Genomic DNA, 16,825 nt, shown 5'->3' on the forward strand with positions numbered 1-16,825 from the left:
GAGCCTCTTCTTGGCAGAAACGGAAAATCCATCTTGAACGGTGGTCACAAGAGATCTAAATGCAGTAGAAGGTTGTACGTTCGTTTTATGGGTCTAACTATACATAATCTCCTGGTACTTATCCAGGTCCCAAAACATTCGCAAATTGTCGCAAGGGATTTGCAAACAGTCGCTAATAGTCGCCACCTGTGTTTCGCAAACACTTTCGCAAACATTCGCTCAAGTGTTGCTAATTGTCGCTAAACATCGCTAAAAGTCGTTAACTGCCGTTAATGGCAGAAGGGAACCTTGATTTTTCGCAAACATTCGTCAGAAATGTTGGCGAATCCCAAATTCGCTACGTTCACAAACATTCGCCGGTCAGTGAGATAGATACCAGCTTAATGGCGATATTAGAAAAGTCATCTCGTCCATGTTCGAAGTTTATTGCTTGACATTATCAGGGCACTCCGCACTATGTGCAACATTTCTAAATATGCTTTTACGCAGGACCTTAATTCTTCTTCTTCTTCTTTGAGTTGGCTCAAAACTGACTCTCTTTTGCAAAACGTCCCGTTAAGAGTGCATGCGTACATTTGACACTGAAGAGAGAACATACGTGTATGACATCCTCGACTATAACCATTCATTTATTTCTATTTGTTATCATGAATCTCATTAACAAGATGATGGCAGACATGACTCACTTTTTGTTGATGGCTGATTGCTGGCAGAAACATTCTTATCATCACGCAGAGAAGATTTCCGGGGGACGCATACAATTATTTCTGGTGCAGCTGAAGAAGGAGGTGAGTTCCTGGGACATGTGGACTCCATGGTATTTCTGTTCAAGTTATGCGAGCGTTTCGGAAGACGATCACTTTGTGCATGCTCCCGTTTATTTGATCTGAGTCATTTCAATATATTGTTATGGATGTTTTTCCGTTCCTTTTCTTTGCAGCTCTGATATGCCGTCATGCAGCAAAGCCAGTGTCTGATTTGTGCTCATCGACCCTAGAGAGTCAAAGGGGTGTGTATGGGGCGGCAAGTGTTGAACAGGTTTTTCTGTGCACGAAATCGCTGAGCTAGTGCAACACTTTGGTGCCCTGGCGGGGCCCCAACTTAGTGTCGCACGTATTAGATGAGTTTGTCACGAAGCATCTTCTCTGCGACACGCTGTTAGTGGGACCTGCATTCCATTCCCATCCCTATTTTGTTTGTAGTATGCATATACCTATATTTAAAGAATACAATTATGTTTTTACTCAATATCACATGTATTTCATTAATTTACGTTTTCAAATTATAGGCTTTCCCGGCCAATTTCGCACTTTTGTCGGTCCATTTGATAGAAGGTTCATTATATTTAGCGACAATCCTCGTCACTGCACATTCTGTCATTCAAAATTGCAAGTTGTTCGTTCAATTTAGAGTTTCGATCAATGAAATTTGCACATGTGCCTTTCGAATTCGTAAATCGGGCATTCAAATTGGCACGTGCTCTTCAGTCATTCAAATTCGCCAGCACTGGCAGAAAAGGTATTTTCAGTCATTCAATTTCGCGCATGGGCAGTCAAACTCCCAACACGTTCATTCAAAATAACGTCATGTCATTTCTTCTTTGAAAAAAAGGTGAGAACATTTAAACGCGTATTTCTATGTGCCCTTTTGTTTCATCCACGCTCTGTTAAGCAGTAAAAGTATGATATTTTGTGACCCTATATAACTCTAGTTTGTTTTTCTGTAACGCCAGTTTTCTTTCATACATGCCATTTTAGGCCTACATGTACCAATACTACTTACATTCATGGCAGCACAAGTTAAATACAGACGTATTTCTCAAGAAGACAGAAACAGAATTATAGGAACATTTTGATGATCATAACTTTGACTTCCTAGAACTGGCCGACACACTCGGAATAAAGCGCTCAACGGCCAGATAGGTTGTGGCCACATGCACCAACTATCTTCGGACTGGAAGACTCAATAAGCACATTGAAGAAAAAAAAAAACTGTTGCCAAAATCTCTAAAATGAATAGGAAAATAAGAAATGTAATGATGCTTGCAAAACAATAACTATGTTGAAAAAAAGAAAGAACCAAAGCATAAACATGCGTGCTAAATTGACTACAAAGATGTTAAATTAGATGCCCCAAAATGAATTCGAATGAACTAGTGCAGCATGTCCTTGATCACGTGACTATATCATTCTAAATTGAATGAACGAATAACGAAATGGTGCTTGTTTTACGAATTTCAATTGAAAAGTTGATAATTAGAATGAGACTGAAGGTAATTTGAATGCTCCAAAATGAATTTGAATGAACAGATCATAAAATTGAAATACCGAACATGTCATCTACGCTACATGTTGCTAAATTGAATACAGCAATTGGGAATTGGAATGGCAAAAGTGCGAAATTGGTCGGGAAAACCTATATTACTAATGTATGTTCTACTAATGCATTGTTTATAAGTTTCCCTCTTTATTTAATGAAATGAAAATAAAGTTGAATTGAATTGAATTGAAATCGAGCTTACAAAACGATTTACTCACGAAATTAATAACTACATACGACTTTCTCACAAAATCGTAGTGAAATATACTTCTGCAAGTCAGTTCATCACGAGAATATATCTGATAAGTAGCGTTACGAAATGAAATACTGCAAATAATTTCGTATCTGATTGAAACAAGACGAAACTTTACTCAATCGTCAACGATGGTCGGTGATAGAACATGCCTAATTTCAGCTTTAAAGATAAACTAGTGCCCGGTTTTCCAAATCTTTGGCCAGTTCATCGCCAACTGAGTCTCGCCGGAATGTCCCTTTATTACAAAGACCCTGTTATATGCCAACCAATACATTACATTGATCAAAACTATTCACGGTATGATGGTGAAGGGTTTGCTCCTGGAAATTAAGGGGGGGGGGGCGCATCGGGCACAACTGCTGGCAATTACTGGCAGCTGGAGAATGGCATAACGATGAAATGCGAGCGAGCGAGTTTGAAAATGTTGACATTTTACAGTCCAAAAAACAAAACAAAACTGCCGTTTGTAGCGAATTTTTTTCGCTTTGGAAATTAGAGGGATGTGGGGGGGGGGCGCCCGGTGCGCCCCCCCCCCCCCCCCCCCCCCCGACCCGCCACTGGTAGTCAAGGGTGTCGGTTTATGTTCATGATTCTGTGATTGGGGGAGGTATGACCAGCGAGGGGGCGTCGAAGTGACCAAGCGGGGGGAAGGATGTCCAAAATCTGCACTTTAGAGCATCCTCTAATTGTTTGTGTTTGTGTGTGTGTGTGTGTGTGTGTGTGTGTGTGTGTGTGTTTTTATATACGTGGAAAAGTTAGGAAATAGCCCAGGTCAAGTCTTATTATTGGCAATGCAAGGCATTTTAACATAGACTAGTATGTAAAGTAACACTGCAAAATCAATGATCTAGCTTTGATATAACGAAGCGTAAGGTACAAAGGTATACATTCTACATCACATTGCGCAACATTGCAGCGACTCTCTTTCCCGTTCGGATGTTCTGAGTACACTGCGCATATCCTACTTATATTCAGAATGCCAACCACGAATCACGCTGAGTCATATTTTGTCGGCTCAACTTTATTTCAACTTTATTTTTTTTTCACCTCCATCAAAATGAACAAAGAACTTTATGTACATTGCGTATACACGGGATATTTGTGATACAGAACAAAACTTGAAAAGGTACATAAGAAAATTATGAAAGTGAAAAGTAGATGTGATTACATCTTTGTTAAATACATAAAGCGTATAATACAAGTCAACTAAGGATGAGGATGGAAGTGGAGGGTCCCACTAGGAAGCAAAGCTTGTACGATATGGGACCCTCAGAAAAATACACAAAACATCAATATAAAACACAATAAACGAACCGATGTCAACTGACATCAAAATGATTGGGAAGAGGAAAAAGAGAGAAAAGGAAAGGAAAAAGAAGAGGAAAAAAAGAGAGGAAAAAAAGGGAGAAAAAAGAGGGAACTACAGCATGTGCCATCGTGGACGCAAGCAATCTGGATTTCATAATGTAAAATAAGTGATAAAATACAAGCTGGATTGAATGTAATGCAAAACATTTTTTATACGTAGTTATGTTGGTAAGAATGCAGGAGAAAAAAAAAACACATCGTTATATTTAGAACACAGAGAGGGACATAGTTTAGTAGGAGGACTTATGTAAAAAAAAAATGATGACTTGACTGAGATGATAAAGGGAAACTAACTCTGTTGGATGTTGTAAAGTTGCAATAAAAATGGTTTTAATTTATTCTTAAAGGAATTCAGAGATTGAGCAGTAGTAATGTTACTGGGAAGTGAATTCCAGTACTTTGGCCCGTCGTAAATAAATGTGTTTTGAGCCAACAAAGTTCTCAGAAATGGCAAATGGAAATCATTTGATCGCCGTGTTGGATAATTATGAATGGATTGATTTCTTTGAAACATTGTTTCAAATATATTTGGGAGATTATTTTTATTATAATTATACATAAATTGTCCTAGATTAAACAAATACAAATCATTAATTTTCAATATTTTATGCTCATAAAATAGTGGGTCAGTATGGGACAAAAATGGAGTATGACATATAACACGGAGTGATTTCTTTTGCAATAAAAGTAATTTATCTAAGAATGTTTTATATGTATTTCCCCACGCGAGAATACCGTAACTTAAATATGGCAATATTAAGGATGAATATAATACGAGCAGGGACGACAAAGGAAAACAAAACTTAAGCTTATTAATTATACCAATATTACGTGAAATAATTTTACATATACTGTCAATATGAAATTTCCAGGACAGCTTATTGTCAACTGTTACTCCAAGAAATTTTATATGGGAGACATTTTCGAGTGGAGTACCATCTAAAACAATATCAACAGGTAATGCCTCAGTAGAATTACTAAAGAGCATATATTTTGTTTTTTGAAGGTTAAGAGATAGCTTATTTGCTTTTATCCACTGGGCAACATTTTCTAATTCTAAATTTATTGTATTAACAAAGGTAAAAAGATTATTGTGTGAAAAAAATAGATTTGAGTCGTCTGCAAAAAGAATAAAAGAAAGAACATCTGATGATCTACAAAAATCATTTATGTAAATAGTAAACAACAGTGGACCTAATAAACTTCCCTGTGGCACCCCACATTTAATATTTAATATTTGTGAATTACAACCATTTAAAGAAACATATTGTTTCCTGTTCATGAGGTAGCTCCTGAACCACTCCAAGGCCTTCCCACGCACTCCATAATGGTGTAATTTGTTAAGTAAAATATCATGATTGATGGTGTCGAAGGCCTTGGAGAAGTCCAGGAACAAACCTATCAAATGAGAAGATTTATCGATAGCATGTGCCACTTTTTCTATAAAACTCAATAATGCATGTGTGGTGCTATGTTTCTCCCTAAATCCAAATTGAAAATTCGTAAATATGTGATTAAATTTAAAGAAATTAATAGTTCTTTTATAAATAATTTTTCAAGAATTTTTGACAATGCACTTAACAAAGAAATTGGTCGGTAATTATTTACATCTAATTTGTCACCTTTTTTAAACAAGGGGATGACTTTTGCTATTTTCATACTTTCGGGGAAGGTGCCATTAAAAAGGGATAGATTAAATATATGAGCTAAGGGATCCGCAATTGACGATATTACCCCCTTTAAAAGAAAATTGCTGATGTCATCGTGTCCAGCACTTTTTTTGGAACTGAAATCAGAGACAATATTAATTATCTCCTGAGTGTATGTTGGATTAAAAAAATATTGAACTAGAATTTGGGGGACCCAAAAATTCGGAAAAATGTTTTGTGGAGGGAGGAATATTACTTGCCAGGCTTTCCCCAATTGAAGAAAAATGGTTATTCAAAACATCACAAATTTGTTGAGAATCTTCAAGAATTTCACCATCAAATCTAATTTTTGTAATATTTGACTTAACATTTGATATATTCATGGCTTGCTTTAAAACTTTCCATGTATTTTGCATATCATGCCTGTAAAATTGTAACTGATTAGTATAATATTTTTTTTTTTCTATTCGTATAATTTTCGTCAAAGTATTTTTGTAACTAGTGTATTTCAACTTTGATTGCTCAGTACGTTTCATTTTAAATCTGTAATATAAATTATTCTTTCTATTTATTGAACGCAGGAGCGATTTTGAAATCCATGGGAGCCTGGGTATTTTTTTGTAATTAGCTGATTTTTCTCTACGTTTTGGAATACAAATGTCCAAATGTTGGATAAAAATCTTCATAAAATATTCATAAGACAAATTAACATCATCTGTATCAAAGATACAGGACCAGTCTGCGGTGTCTAAGCTAGCACCTAGCCTGGCTATACTTTCATGAGTAATTCTTCGTTTAAATATATTGTTGTTTTTATTATCAACTGCTCCATTTAAAGAAAAACCAGTCGAGATAGGGAAATGATCGGTGATATCTGAGAGTACTACAAAAGAATCAGGAGGAGGAAGAATGTTACAAAAAATGTTATCAATTAAAGAAACAGATTCATTAACTATACGTGTGGGTTTAGATATTAAGGGTAAAAAAGAGGCAGACAAAAATATTTCCAAAAAATCTTGCGACATATTATTCTGTTTTAGCAAATCTATATTAAAATCACTCATTATAAAACAATTTTTGTTGATAAAAAGTGGGTTTTTAACCAGATCGGAAAAATAATCTAAAAATGATTTAGTATTCGCGTTTGGTGGTCTATATACTACACCTATGATTATATTTTTGCTGCCTGGAACTGTGATTTCAATAAATAAAGACTCAAAAAAATCAGTCATACTGGTGAACTCATCGCGGACTACATAATCATAATTTTGTTTAACATATATGGCAACGCCTCCACCTACCCTATTTTGTCTGTTATTAACCACTAAATCGTACCCGTCGAGAGCGAAGGGAAGACTGGAGTCATGAGAGAGCCAGGTTTCGGTTAAACCTACCGCCGAGATATTATGCATGATGGGACTATTTAAAAATAACCTCAATTCTTCAAAATGCTTATTAATACTTCTAATATTAAAATGTAAAAGAGAAAAAGTAGTACTATCATATTCCTTGACAACATTGGTAAATTGGGATTGAGTAAGATATTCAGAAGACGGACTTTGCAATTGGTTCTCTGTGTCAAAATCATAGTCTAATTCTTGCGGCGATGAATTAAAACCGTCAGAAACATAATTATCAAAAAAATTGTCATTTTGATTGATATTTGATTCGTTTTGTTCAAAAGAAGGTCCTGCCAAATCAAAAAAGTCATCATCATTAATTGAATTGAATGCTGTGTCTATAGAATTGCGTATTAAAGGGTGAGCGTGTTGTCCGTTGCTTGAGTCCACGAGGGCACCTGTAGAGGGCAGTATAGAACAATTTGACTGTGGAGATTGTTGCAATATTGCAGTTACACATTTTATCGTTGTCTCGTAATATAACGTTGTCTACAAAGGAAAATAGGATCGTCCTATACATAACATTAATACGATCTAAGTAGGCACAAACATAAAGAGAACAGTTTGCCATAAGCATGAATACTAATATTCAAAATAAGTTATAATAAAACTCCGGTAATTGTTCTATATCCGATCAATAGAGGGAACACATGTATGTAATACGTATTGTGTTATGACAGAAGAGAAGACATCTCAAGTCTTATAGGGACCGCCAACCGCCAGTATATAGAGCAAATACTAGGTTCCCAAGGGCAGCTCTAGGAAGGAAATCCTTACCCGAAGAATCAATTTTACAAGAAATGAAAAAAAAAAATAACCGTTTTTATCATTAATTCTATACGGATTCCTCCTCTCCCATAACTGCAGCGCAAAAGATCACCCGTCCCTATGCCCCAAAAAGACAAACACGCTGGGACCGCCGACGGCCAGTATATTATATAGGGCAAATACATGGTTGCCAAGGGCAACTCTGTAGCGAACAAGGCACACACCAAATTCGAGCAAGTTACAAGTTGACATAATATATTGTAATAAACTGTATTAAACTGTGCAGCCGGTCCACTGCGTGAGTGGAGAAGAATACAATACTCGGCTGATACTGTCAGTTCTGATGGCACCCGTTGGCAGATGCCATCCTGGACAAAAAGAACATGTAGGGCAAATACACGGTTGCCAAGAGCAACTCTATAGCGAACAAAGCACACACCAAATTCGAACAAGTTACAAATTGACATAGTATGTTGTAATAAATTGTATTAAACTGTGCAGCCGGTCCACTGCGTGAGTGGAGAAGAATACAATACTCGGCTGATACTGTCGGCACCCGTTGGCAGATGCCACCCTGAACAAGAAGAACAAACTGAACAATTCACCCTGGATAACTATACAACCTGTATAAGATGCTTAAGCGTGTTTCAATAATGATAATGAAATTTAGCTTGTGTACGTTGACTGCTAAAAGGTTGAGTAATTTGGGAGCATACCTAGATATTTAAAACATCAGCTGATTGAGTTCTGAATTGGTATGCCAATTAATCAGAAAAATATTTCGACCAAGAGAGAGTGAGAGAGAAAAAGAAAACACCCAAACACATTTTATTAACTTATTGTCGTTATCGTAAAGGGTATATATCAACAACAACAACAAGATCCACACGCTGGGACCGCCAACAGTTACTACATAGGGCAGGTACACGGTTGCCAAGGGCAACTCTAAAGCGCAAGGCACACGCCAAATTCGAACGAAATGCAGGTTAACAGAATTATGTAGGGCCTATTGTCACGCCAATTGTATTATAATACACTGTGCAACCTGTCCACTGCGTGAGTGGAGAAAAATATAGCATTCGGCTGATGTCAATTAATCAGAAAAAAAACTATATCTCAACAAAAGGATATAACTTACTATCATTATATCTTAAGGGTATTTATCAACAACAACAAAAAAAAAAACTTTAATTGCAGGTGGGTTTGATGAATATTGAGAATCATAACAAATATCTCTCACATGGATAATGCGGTAGGCGTGGATTTGGTTGTCACGGACCATATCCCGTGCTGGATCTAATCGCAATAAAATTCCGGCAATCATATCAATATATTTATCACATACACTATGATATAACCATAAATTTAACTACAATGAATCCTAATCCCGTGCAGGCTCTAGATTACAATAAATTGATCTGACAACCATCATGCCTGCAGGGTACAGATCTCAGGCAGCTACAGCGTAAGGGAATCCTTGCCCGAGGAATCAATTTGGAAAGAACCAGCAACGGGCTTGTTCACAAGGAACATCTATGAATAAACCGTTTTTATCATTTATACGGATTTCTCCTGTTCCATAACTACGGAGCAAAAGATCACCCCATCCCTATGCCCCAAGAAGACCAACACCCTGGTACCGCCAACCATCACTATATGGTGCAAGTACACGGTTGCCAAGTAAAACTCTATAGCGAACAAAGCACACACCAAATTCCAACAAAATACAGGTTAACATATTATAAATACATTGTACAGACAGCCGGTCCACTGCATGAGTGGAGAAGAATATAACACTCGGCTGATACTGTATTCAGTTCAGATAGCACCCTTTGTAGATGCCATTCTGAATAGAAAAAAAAAAACCAGACTGGACAAATCACCCTAGTTGACTAAACAATCTGCATAAAATGCTTAAGCGTTTTGCATTAATGATAATGAAGTGTGTATAGCTTGCGTACGTTGACTGCTAAAAGGTTGGGTAATTTGGGAGCATACTAATACATGTAGCTCTATTTTCAAAACATCGGCTGTTAAGGTTCTGAATTGAGCTACTATTGATTGAAATATATATGTGTGTACATATATATATATATATTTATCACTTCATACATTTAGATTTGGTTGGGATGGATCATGACATCGTGCAGACTCTAATCACAATGAAGTGACTTGACAACCGTCATGTCGGCCAGGTAAAACTCCTACAGCCTAAAAGGAAACCTATACTTGAGGAATCCATTTGGAGGAAACCAGTAATGGACTTGTTTACCAGGAACATATATAAGTCAACCGGGTTTTTTTATCATTCATTCAATACGGATTTCTCCTCTCCCACAGTTGGAGAGCAAAACATCACCCACTCCCTATGCGCCAACAAGACTAACACTGAGGAACTCTTTACATGATTTAGGATAAGAACAAGGTTGCCAGGGGCAACACTAGTAACCAAAACGCACCAAATTTGAGCAAGTTACACCTGCTGTAATACACTGTGCAGCCGATTCATTGCGTGAGTGGAGAAAAATGTGATACTCGGCTGATACTGAATTCAGTTCAGATGGCACCCATTTGCAGATGCCATACTGAACAAAAAGATTCGACTGTATAATTCACCCTGGGCAACTATACAAACTGAATAGTCATGCTTAAGCGTGTTTCATTAATGATAGTGAAATGTAGCTTGCGTACGTTAACTGCTGAAGGGTTGTAATACACTGTGCAACTGGTTCAAGACACAAACCAAATTTGAGCAAGTCACACCTGCTGTAATACACTGTGCAGCCGGTCCACTGCATGAGTGGAGAAGAATATAACACTCGGCTGATACTGTATTCAGTTCAGATAGCACCCTTTGTAGATGCCATTCTGAATAGAAAAAAAAAAAACCAGACTGGACAAATCACCCTAGTTGACTAAACAATCTGCATAAAATGCTTAAGCGTTTTGCATTAATGATAATGAAGTGTGTATAGCTTGCGTACGTTGACTGCTAAAAGGTTGGGTAATTTGGGAGCATACTAATACATGTAGCTCTATTTTCAAAACATCGGCTGTGAAGGTTCTGAATTGAGCTACTATTGATTGAAATATATATGTGTATACATATATATATATATATATATATATATATATATATATATTTATCACTTCATACATTTAGATTTGGTTGGGATGGATCATGACATCGTGCAGACTCTAATCACAATGAAGTGACTTGACAACCGTCATGTCGGCCAGGTAAAACTCCTACAGCCTAAAAGGAAACCTATACTTGAGGAATCCATTTGGAGGAAACCAGTAATGGACTTGTTTACCAGGAACATATATAAGTCAACCGGGTTTTTTTATCATTCATTCAATACGGATTTCTCCTCTCCCACAGTTGGAGAGCAAAACATCACCCACTCCCTATGCGCCAACAAGACTAACACTGAGGAACTCTTTACATGATTTAGGATAAGAACAATGTTGCCAGGGGCAACACTAGTAACCAAGACACACCAAATTTGAGCAAGTTACACCTGCTGTAATACACTGTGCAGCCGATTCATTGCGTGAGTGGAGAAAAATGTGATACTCGGCTGATACTGAATTCAGTTCAGATGGCACCCATTTGCAGATGCCATACTGAACAAAAAGATCCGACTGTATAATTCACCCTGGGCAACTATACAAACTGAATAGTCATGCTTAAGCGTGTTTCATTAATGATAGTGAAATGTAGCTTGCGTACGTTAACTGCTGAAGGGTTGTAATACACTGTGCAACTGGTTCAAGACACAAACCAAATTTGAGCAAGTCACACCTGCTGTAATACACTGTGCAGCCGGTCCACTGCATGAGTGGAGAAGAATATAACACTCGGCTGATACTGTATTCAGTTCAGATAGCACCCTTTGTAGATGCCATTCTGAATAGAAAAAAAACAAAACAAACTGGACAAATCACCCTAGTTGACTAAACAATCTGCATAAAATGCTTAAGCGTTTTGCATTAATGATAATGAAGTGTGTATAGCTTGCGTACGTTGACTGCTAAAAGGTTGGGTAATTTGGGAGCATACTAATACATGTAGCTCTATTTTCAAAAAAATCGGCTGTTAAGGTTCTGAATTGAGCTACTATTGATTGAAATATATATGTGTATACATATATATATATATATATTTATCACTTCATACATTTAGATTTGGTTGGGATGGATCATGACATCGTGCAGACTCTAATCACAATGAAGTGACTTGACAACCGTCATGTCGGCCAGGTAAAACTCCTACAGCCTAAAAGGAAACCTATACTTGAGGAATCCATTTGGAGGAAACCAGTAATGGACTTGTTTACCAGGAACATATATAAGTCAACCGGGTTTTTTTATCATTCATTCAATACGGATTTCTCCTCTCCCACAGTTGGAGAGCAAAACATCACCCACTCCCTATGCGCCAACAAGACTAACACTGAGGAACTCTTTACATGATTTAGGATAAGAACAAGGTTGCCAGGGGCAACACTAGTAACCAAGACACACCAAGTTTGAGCAAGTTACACCTGCTGTAATACACTGTGCAGCCGATTCATTGCGTGAGTGGAGAAAAATGTGATACTCGGCTGATACTGAATTCAGTTCAGATGGCACCCATTTGCAGATGCCATACTGAACAAAAAGATCCGACTGTATAATTCACCCTGGGCAACTATACAAACTGAATAGTCATGCTTAAGCGTGTTTCATTAATGATAGTGAAATGTAGCTTGCGTACGTTAACTGCTGAAGGGTTGTAATACACTGTGCAACTGGTTCAAGACACAAACCAAATTTGAGCAAGTCACACCTGCTGTAATACACTGTGCAGCCGGTTCATTGCATAAGTAGAGAAAAATATAATACTCGGCTGATATTGTATTCAGTTCGGATGGTACCCATTTGCAGATGCCATCCTGAACAAAAGGAGAAAAAAAAAGAAGAAAAATACAGTATCTTGATATACATTTGGCACTGCAAGTTGACAGCAATTCTAGTACATTACCTGGATTCATTGTCTTCTACCATTTCACTTTAGTATCTTAATATACATTTGGCACTGTACGTTGACAGCAATTCTAGTAAACTTTGGATTCATTTACTTCTACCACTTCAATTTAGTGTAATGAAAAACCGGAATATTTGTAATCATGCAAAAACCGGTGTGTTTTTATAAGGAAACCAGTGCGCATATTTTAACCAAACCAACGTCATTGAATTTTTGATCACAATAGGTATACCTAATGAAAAACCAATACGCACATTTTAGTTAAACCAACATCATTGACTTCTTGAGTGCAATAGATATACCTAGAATATAATTTCTGAGTTGCTCATGTAGGACAATAAGTATCTATCATAGCATCATCATGTACAACTGGGCCAATGTTACTGATCTACTCTGTAGGGTACACAAAACTTCAGTTGAAGTTATAAGAATTTTTTAGTGCAATAAGTATACCTAAAATATAATTTCTGAGTTACTCATGTAGGACAATAAGTATCTATCATAGCATCATCATGTACAACTGGGCCAATGTTACTGATCTTCTCTGTAGGGTACACAAAACTTCAGTTGAAGTTATAAGAATTTTTGAGTGCAATAAGTATACCTAAAATATAATTTCTGAGTTACTCATGTAGGACAATAAGTATCTATCATAGCATCATCATGTACAACTGGGCCAATGTTACTGATCTTCTCTGTAGGCTACACAAAACTTCAGTTGAGGTTGTAAGAATTTTTTTAGTGCAGTAGGTATACCTAAAACTATGATTTCTGAGTTACTCATGCTGGACAATAAGTATCTGTCATATCATAATCATGTACAACTGGGCCAATGTTACTAATCTTCTCTGTAGGGTACACAAAACTTCAGTTGAAGTTATAAGAAATGTATATAGGAGATGACTACTCACTCGAAATTAAAGGGAGCGCCTCCGGTTTGGCGCCATTTTCCGGCATAGAATCTCAACTTGGTACCTTTGCTGTACATTTCTTGGACTTGTTTCTTCCATTTCTGTTTTTCTTCCAGGTCAGTCTGCGTCAAGTCGTCGATCATGAAATATCGCTCGTCCTTTAGGATTTCCCTGGCACGACGGATGACATCTACTTTTTCTCTGTATGAGAGAAACTTTATCAAGATGTGCCTGGGACGACCTTCCACCTTGCGACCATCACGATGAGCTCGCTCCACCTTTGTGGTCATCTTGAATTTGGACCGCAGGATGTCTTCGACGATGTGGGCGCAGTCTTCCCTCTGGTCATTTGGTGTTTCAGGGATTCCCACGATGCGGATGTTATTCCTCCTAGATATTCTTTCGGTTTTGTTTGTTTCCGCTTTGTTCTTCAATACTTCGGAGCGGAGTTCGGCAATTTCTTTTTCCATTCTTTTCATTCTACCTTCCATTTCCTTTTGTTTGACTTCGAGATCATCGACCCGTTTGCTCTCAAATTGGATAGAAGCTTCAATGTTGGCCTCAAGATCGCTCAACTTCCCAAGGAACTTGTCGACAGCGTCTTGGATCATTTTATTGAATCCGCTGGTAGCTTCCTTGAAATATGCGTCCAAGCTTCCAGGGGTTTGCACATTGGGAGGTGCAGAGGCCGGTGCTTCCTTGTCGGCGGGCATAGTGGTGCCTCGATCTGGGTGCGTTGGGTTGGTTACCGTCGTGGATGCGACAGCCATATTTGTGACGTCATCAGGCACCAGTTCAACAGATTCCGCATCGCTGGCTGTTTGGCCTTCCAACGACTCTCGCTGGGAAGCGGCCGGAGTCATGGGCGTAGGGTTAGTGACCTTCGGGTTCGGACTTGACGGGCTGTTTGCACGTACCTGGGTTGCGGGTTTTCTCACAGAAGGACCATAGTTTTTTGCCTTTGTAGCGGCTAACCGTTGCGGCCGAGCAGATTTTTGTTGGTCCATCCTCAGGCGATGTTTCTAACTTTGTCGTTTTGTTAGAATGTGAGACCCGAAAAAATGAAGTAGACGTCCCAATTTGGTGAAATTTTGTTACTTTTGCGAGACAAACGAAATTGCAGCGTGCGTCTCAGTCCATAGCGCCCTCTATTTCCAGGCTCCAGGCTTTTTGAACAATGTTTCACACTATATTATATCCCTGTTATTATGGTTGAAAGAAATCTTAGAAAAAATATCTGATTTCATGACCACCCTTTCATATCGATTTCAAAAGCAGTTCATTAACCCTTGAATTACCATTTTGGTAATTTCATTTTATTTTAAATTTTTTTTTTTAAACCAGCGGATTGGGGAGGGGGGGGGGGGCACGTGCCCCCATGCCCCCCGTAGTTACGCCACTGTCTGACATACTCTTGTTTATACTTTTTGCTGACGATTCAAATATTTTCTTTTCTCACCAAAATCCAGATACTCTTGTACGCATCTTTAATTCCGAATTGAAAGAAGAAACTCAGTTGATAAGAGCTAGTTAATTATCACTTAATCTCCAGAAAACTAAGTATATGCTTTTTAGTAATTCTATAGAAGATTTAGGCACAGGTATTATTTTGATGACACTTTTAGCATTTAGAACGAGTATCTCATATACAATTCCTTGGTATCACTAGTCTAGTGGGATTTCTGAAAAAGGGCTATCTAAAAAGGTGTTAGAGGCATTTTTGAGTAAAAGTTGTGAACCGGTCTCTTTTACCTAATTTGAGTATGCTGAATCCGAAAAATCCGGTTCCCAAGCGAAATTCACCGATCTTTACCATCTAATTTGCATAAACAAAATGGTTGCCAAGTCACAGAAATTGTCAGTTTCAGACACGCATTTTCTAGAAATTCTTTGCAAACGAGCTGGTAAAAAGTGATTTGAAATATTTGTACAAAGAACGGAATTAGCAATTTGAGGGATGAACGTTTCTCAGGTTGTAAATATTATATTTCATTCATAATCATGCAAATTAAGACTGAAATATGCATATATATATATATATATATATATATTAACACTGGAAGGGTAATTCTTACATTTTTTTTTCTTGAGAGGCAAGTTAAATACTATAATGTAGACTTTAAGGTTTTGAGGGTAAGGAAAAATCCGGTTTCCAATCGAAATTCATCGATCTTGACCATCTAATTCGCATAAACAAAATGGATGCCCAGCCACAGAATTTTTCAATTTCAGACAAGCATTTTCTAGAAATTCTTTGCAAACAAGCTGGAAAAAAAGTGATTTAAAATCTTTGTACATAGAATGGAATTAGCAATTTCTGTGATAAACGTTTCTGAGGTATATATAATTCATAATTATGCAAATTAGAACTAAAATATGCAGATAAACATATATGTATTGACACTGGAAGAGTAATTTTTACTTTTTTTTCTTGAGAGGTAAGTTAAAAACACTAAATGTGCAGACTTTAAGGTTTTGAGCGTTAAATAAAGACCAGAATCCCTTCTCAGTGGTATCAAAATGAATGCAAATACAGTATTGTAAATGGTATGCAAATCATATAAAGGCTTCATGAGTTTTATGTGCATGCAGTTCACTCCATAGCCTATATACCCCGGTGGGATTTTTTTTTTTCGAATCCTCTAAAAAGGTCCTTTTGGATTTCTTTTTTAGAATTCAAGTTAGGAACCCAATTCTTAACCAAAATTAATTGCGCTATGGAAAAAAGGCGGTCTTCTTCAAGCGAATGAACTTCAAAAATTAATTTGCATAATACATACAAAATGGCTGCAATATTGCCATAAAATTGCTATTTTCATGAAAAATATTTTCTAGTTCATAGATAGTCGCAAAACGAATTGATGAAAACTCTCTTTACGCGGATCATCACTCAACTTTTCATGGGGGTGGAAAATGTCATCGATCAATGCCATTTTGTTCATATGCAACGTGATTATTATTGTATTGTTCCAATATGCAAATCTGTAGCATCAGCACATAAGAGATTCTATTTCCCAGTGACCAGAGCATGGTAATCATGACACATGTAGTATTCATTATCATTATCATGGTTTATAACACACACGTGAGTACCACAAGTGTCATGCAAATAACTTTCGGTT

At 37.3% G+C, this 16,825-nt stretch overlaps 2 protein-coding genes across 2 annotated transcripts in view; both read right to left on the reverse strand.

The window, feature by feature from the left end:
* The window catches only part of LOC139721770 (uncharacterized), a 29,701-nt gene extending 20,659 nt beyond the window's left edge, over positions 1-9,042 (reverse strand). Inside the window, exon 1 of the mRNA XM_071633094.1 lies at positions 9,001-9,042. Coding sequence (XP_071489195.1) covers positions 9,001-9,042 — 42 coding nt within the window. The remainder of the gene's footprint in view (positions 1-9,000) is intronic.
* Positions 9,043-13,561: 4,519 nt separating this feature from the next.
* LOC139721794 (uncharacterized) lies at positions 13,562-14,701 on the reverse strand. Its single transcript, XM_071633117.1, has one exon. The coding sequence runs from the start codon at positions 14,564-14,566 to the stop codon at positions 13,700-13,702; it is 867 nt and encodes a 288-aa protein (XP_071489218.1). The 5' UTR covers positions 14,567-14,701; the 3' UTR covers positions 13,562-13,699.
* Positions 14,702-16,825: the final 2,124 nt, after the last annotated feature.

This window comes from Diadema antillarum, unplaced genomic scaffold, assembly GCF_040938485.1.
Source record: "Diadema antillarum isolate AM-2024a unplaced genomic scaffold, OU_Dant_1.0 scf00000150, whole genome shotgun sequence".
Lineage (NCBI taxonomy): Eukaryota > Metazoa > Echinodermata > Echinoidea > Diadematoida > Diadematidae > Diadema > Diadema antillarum.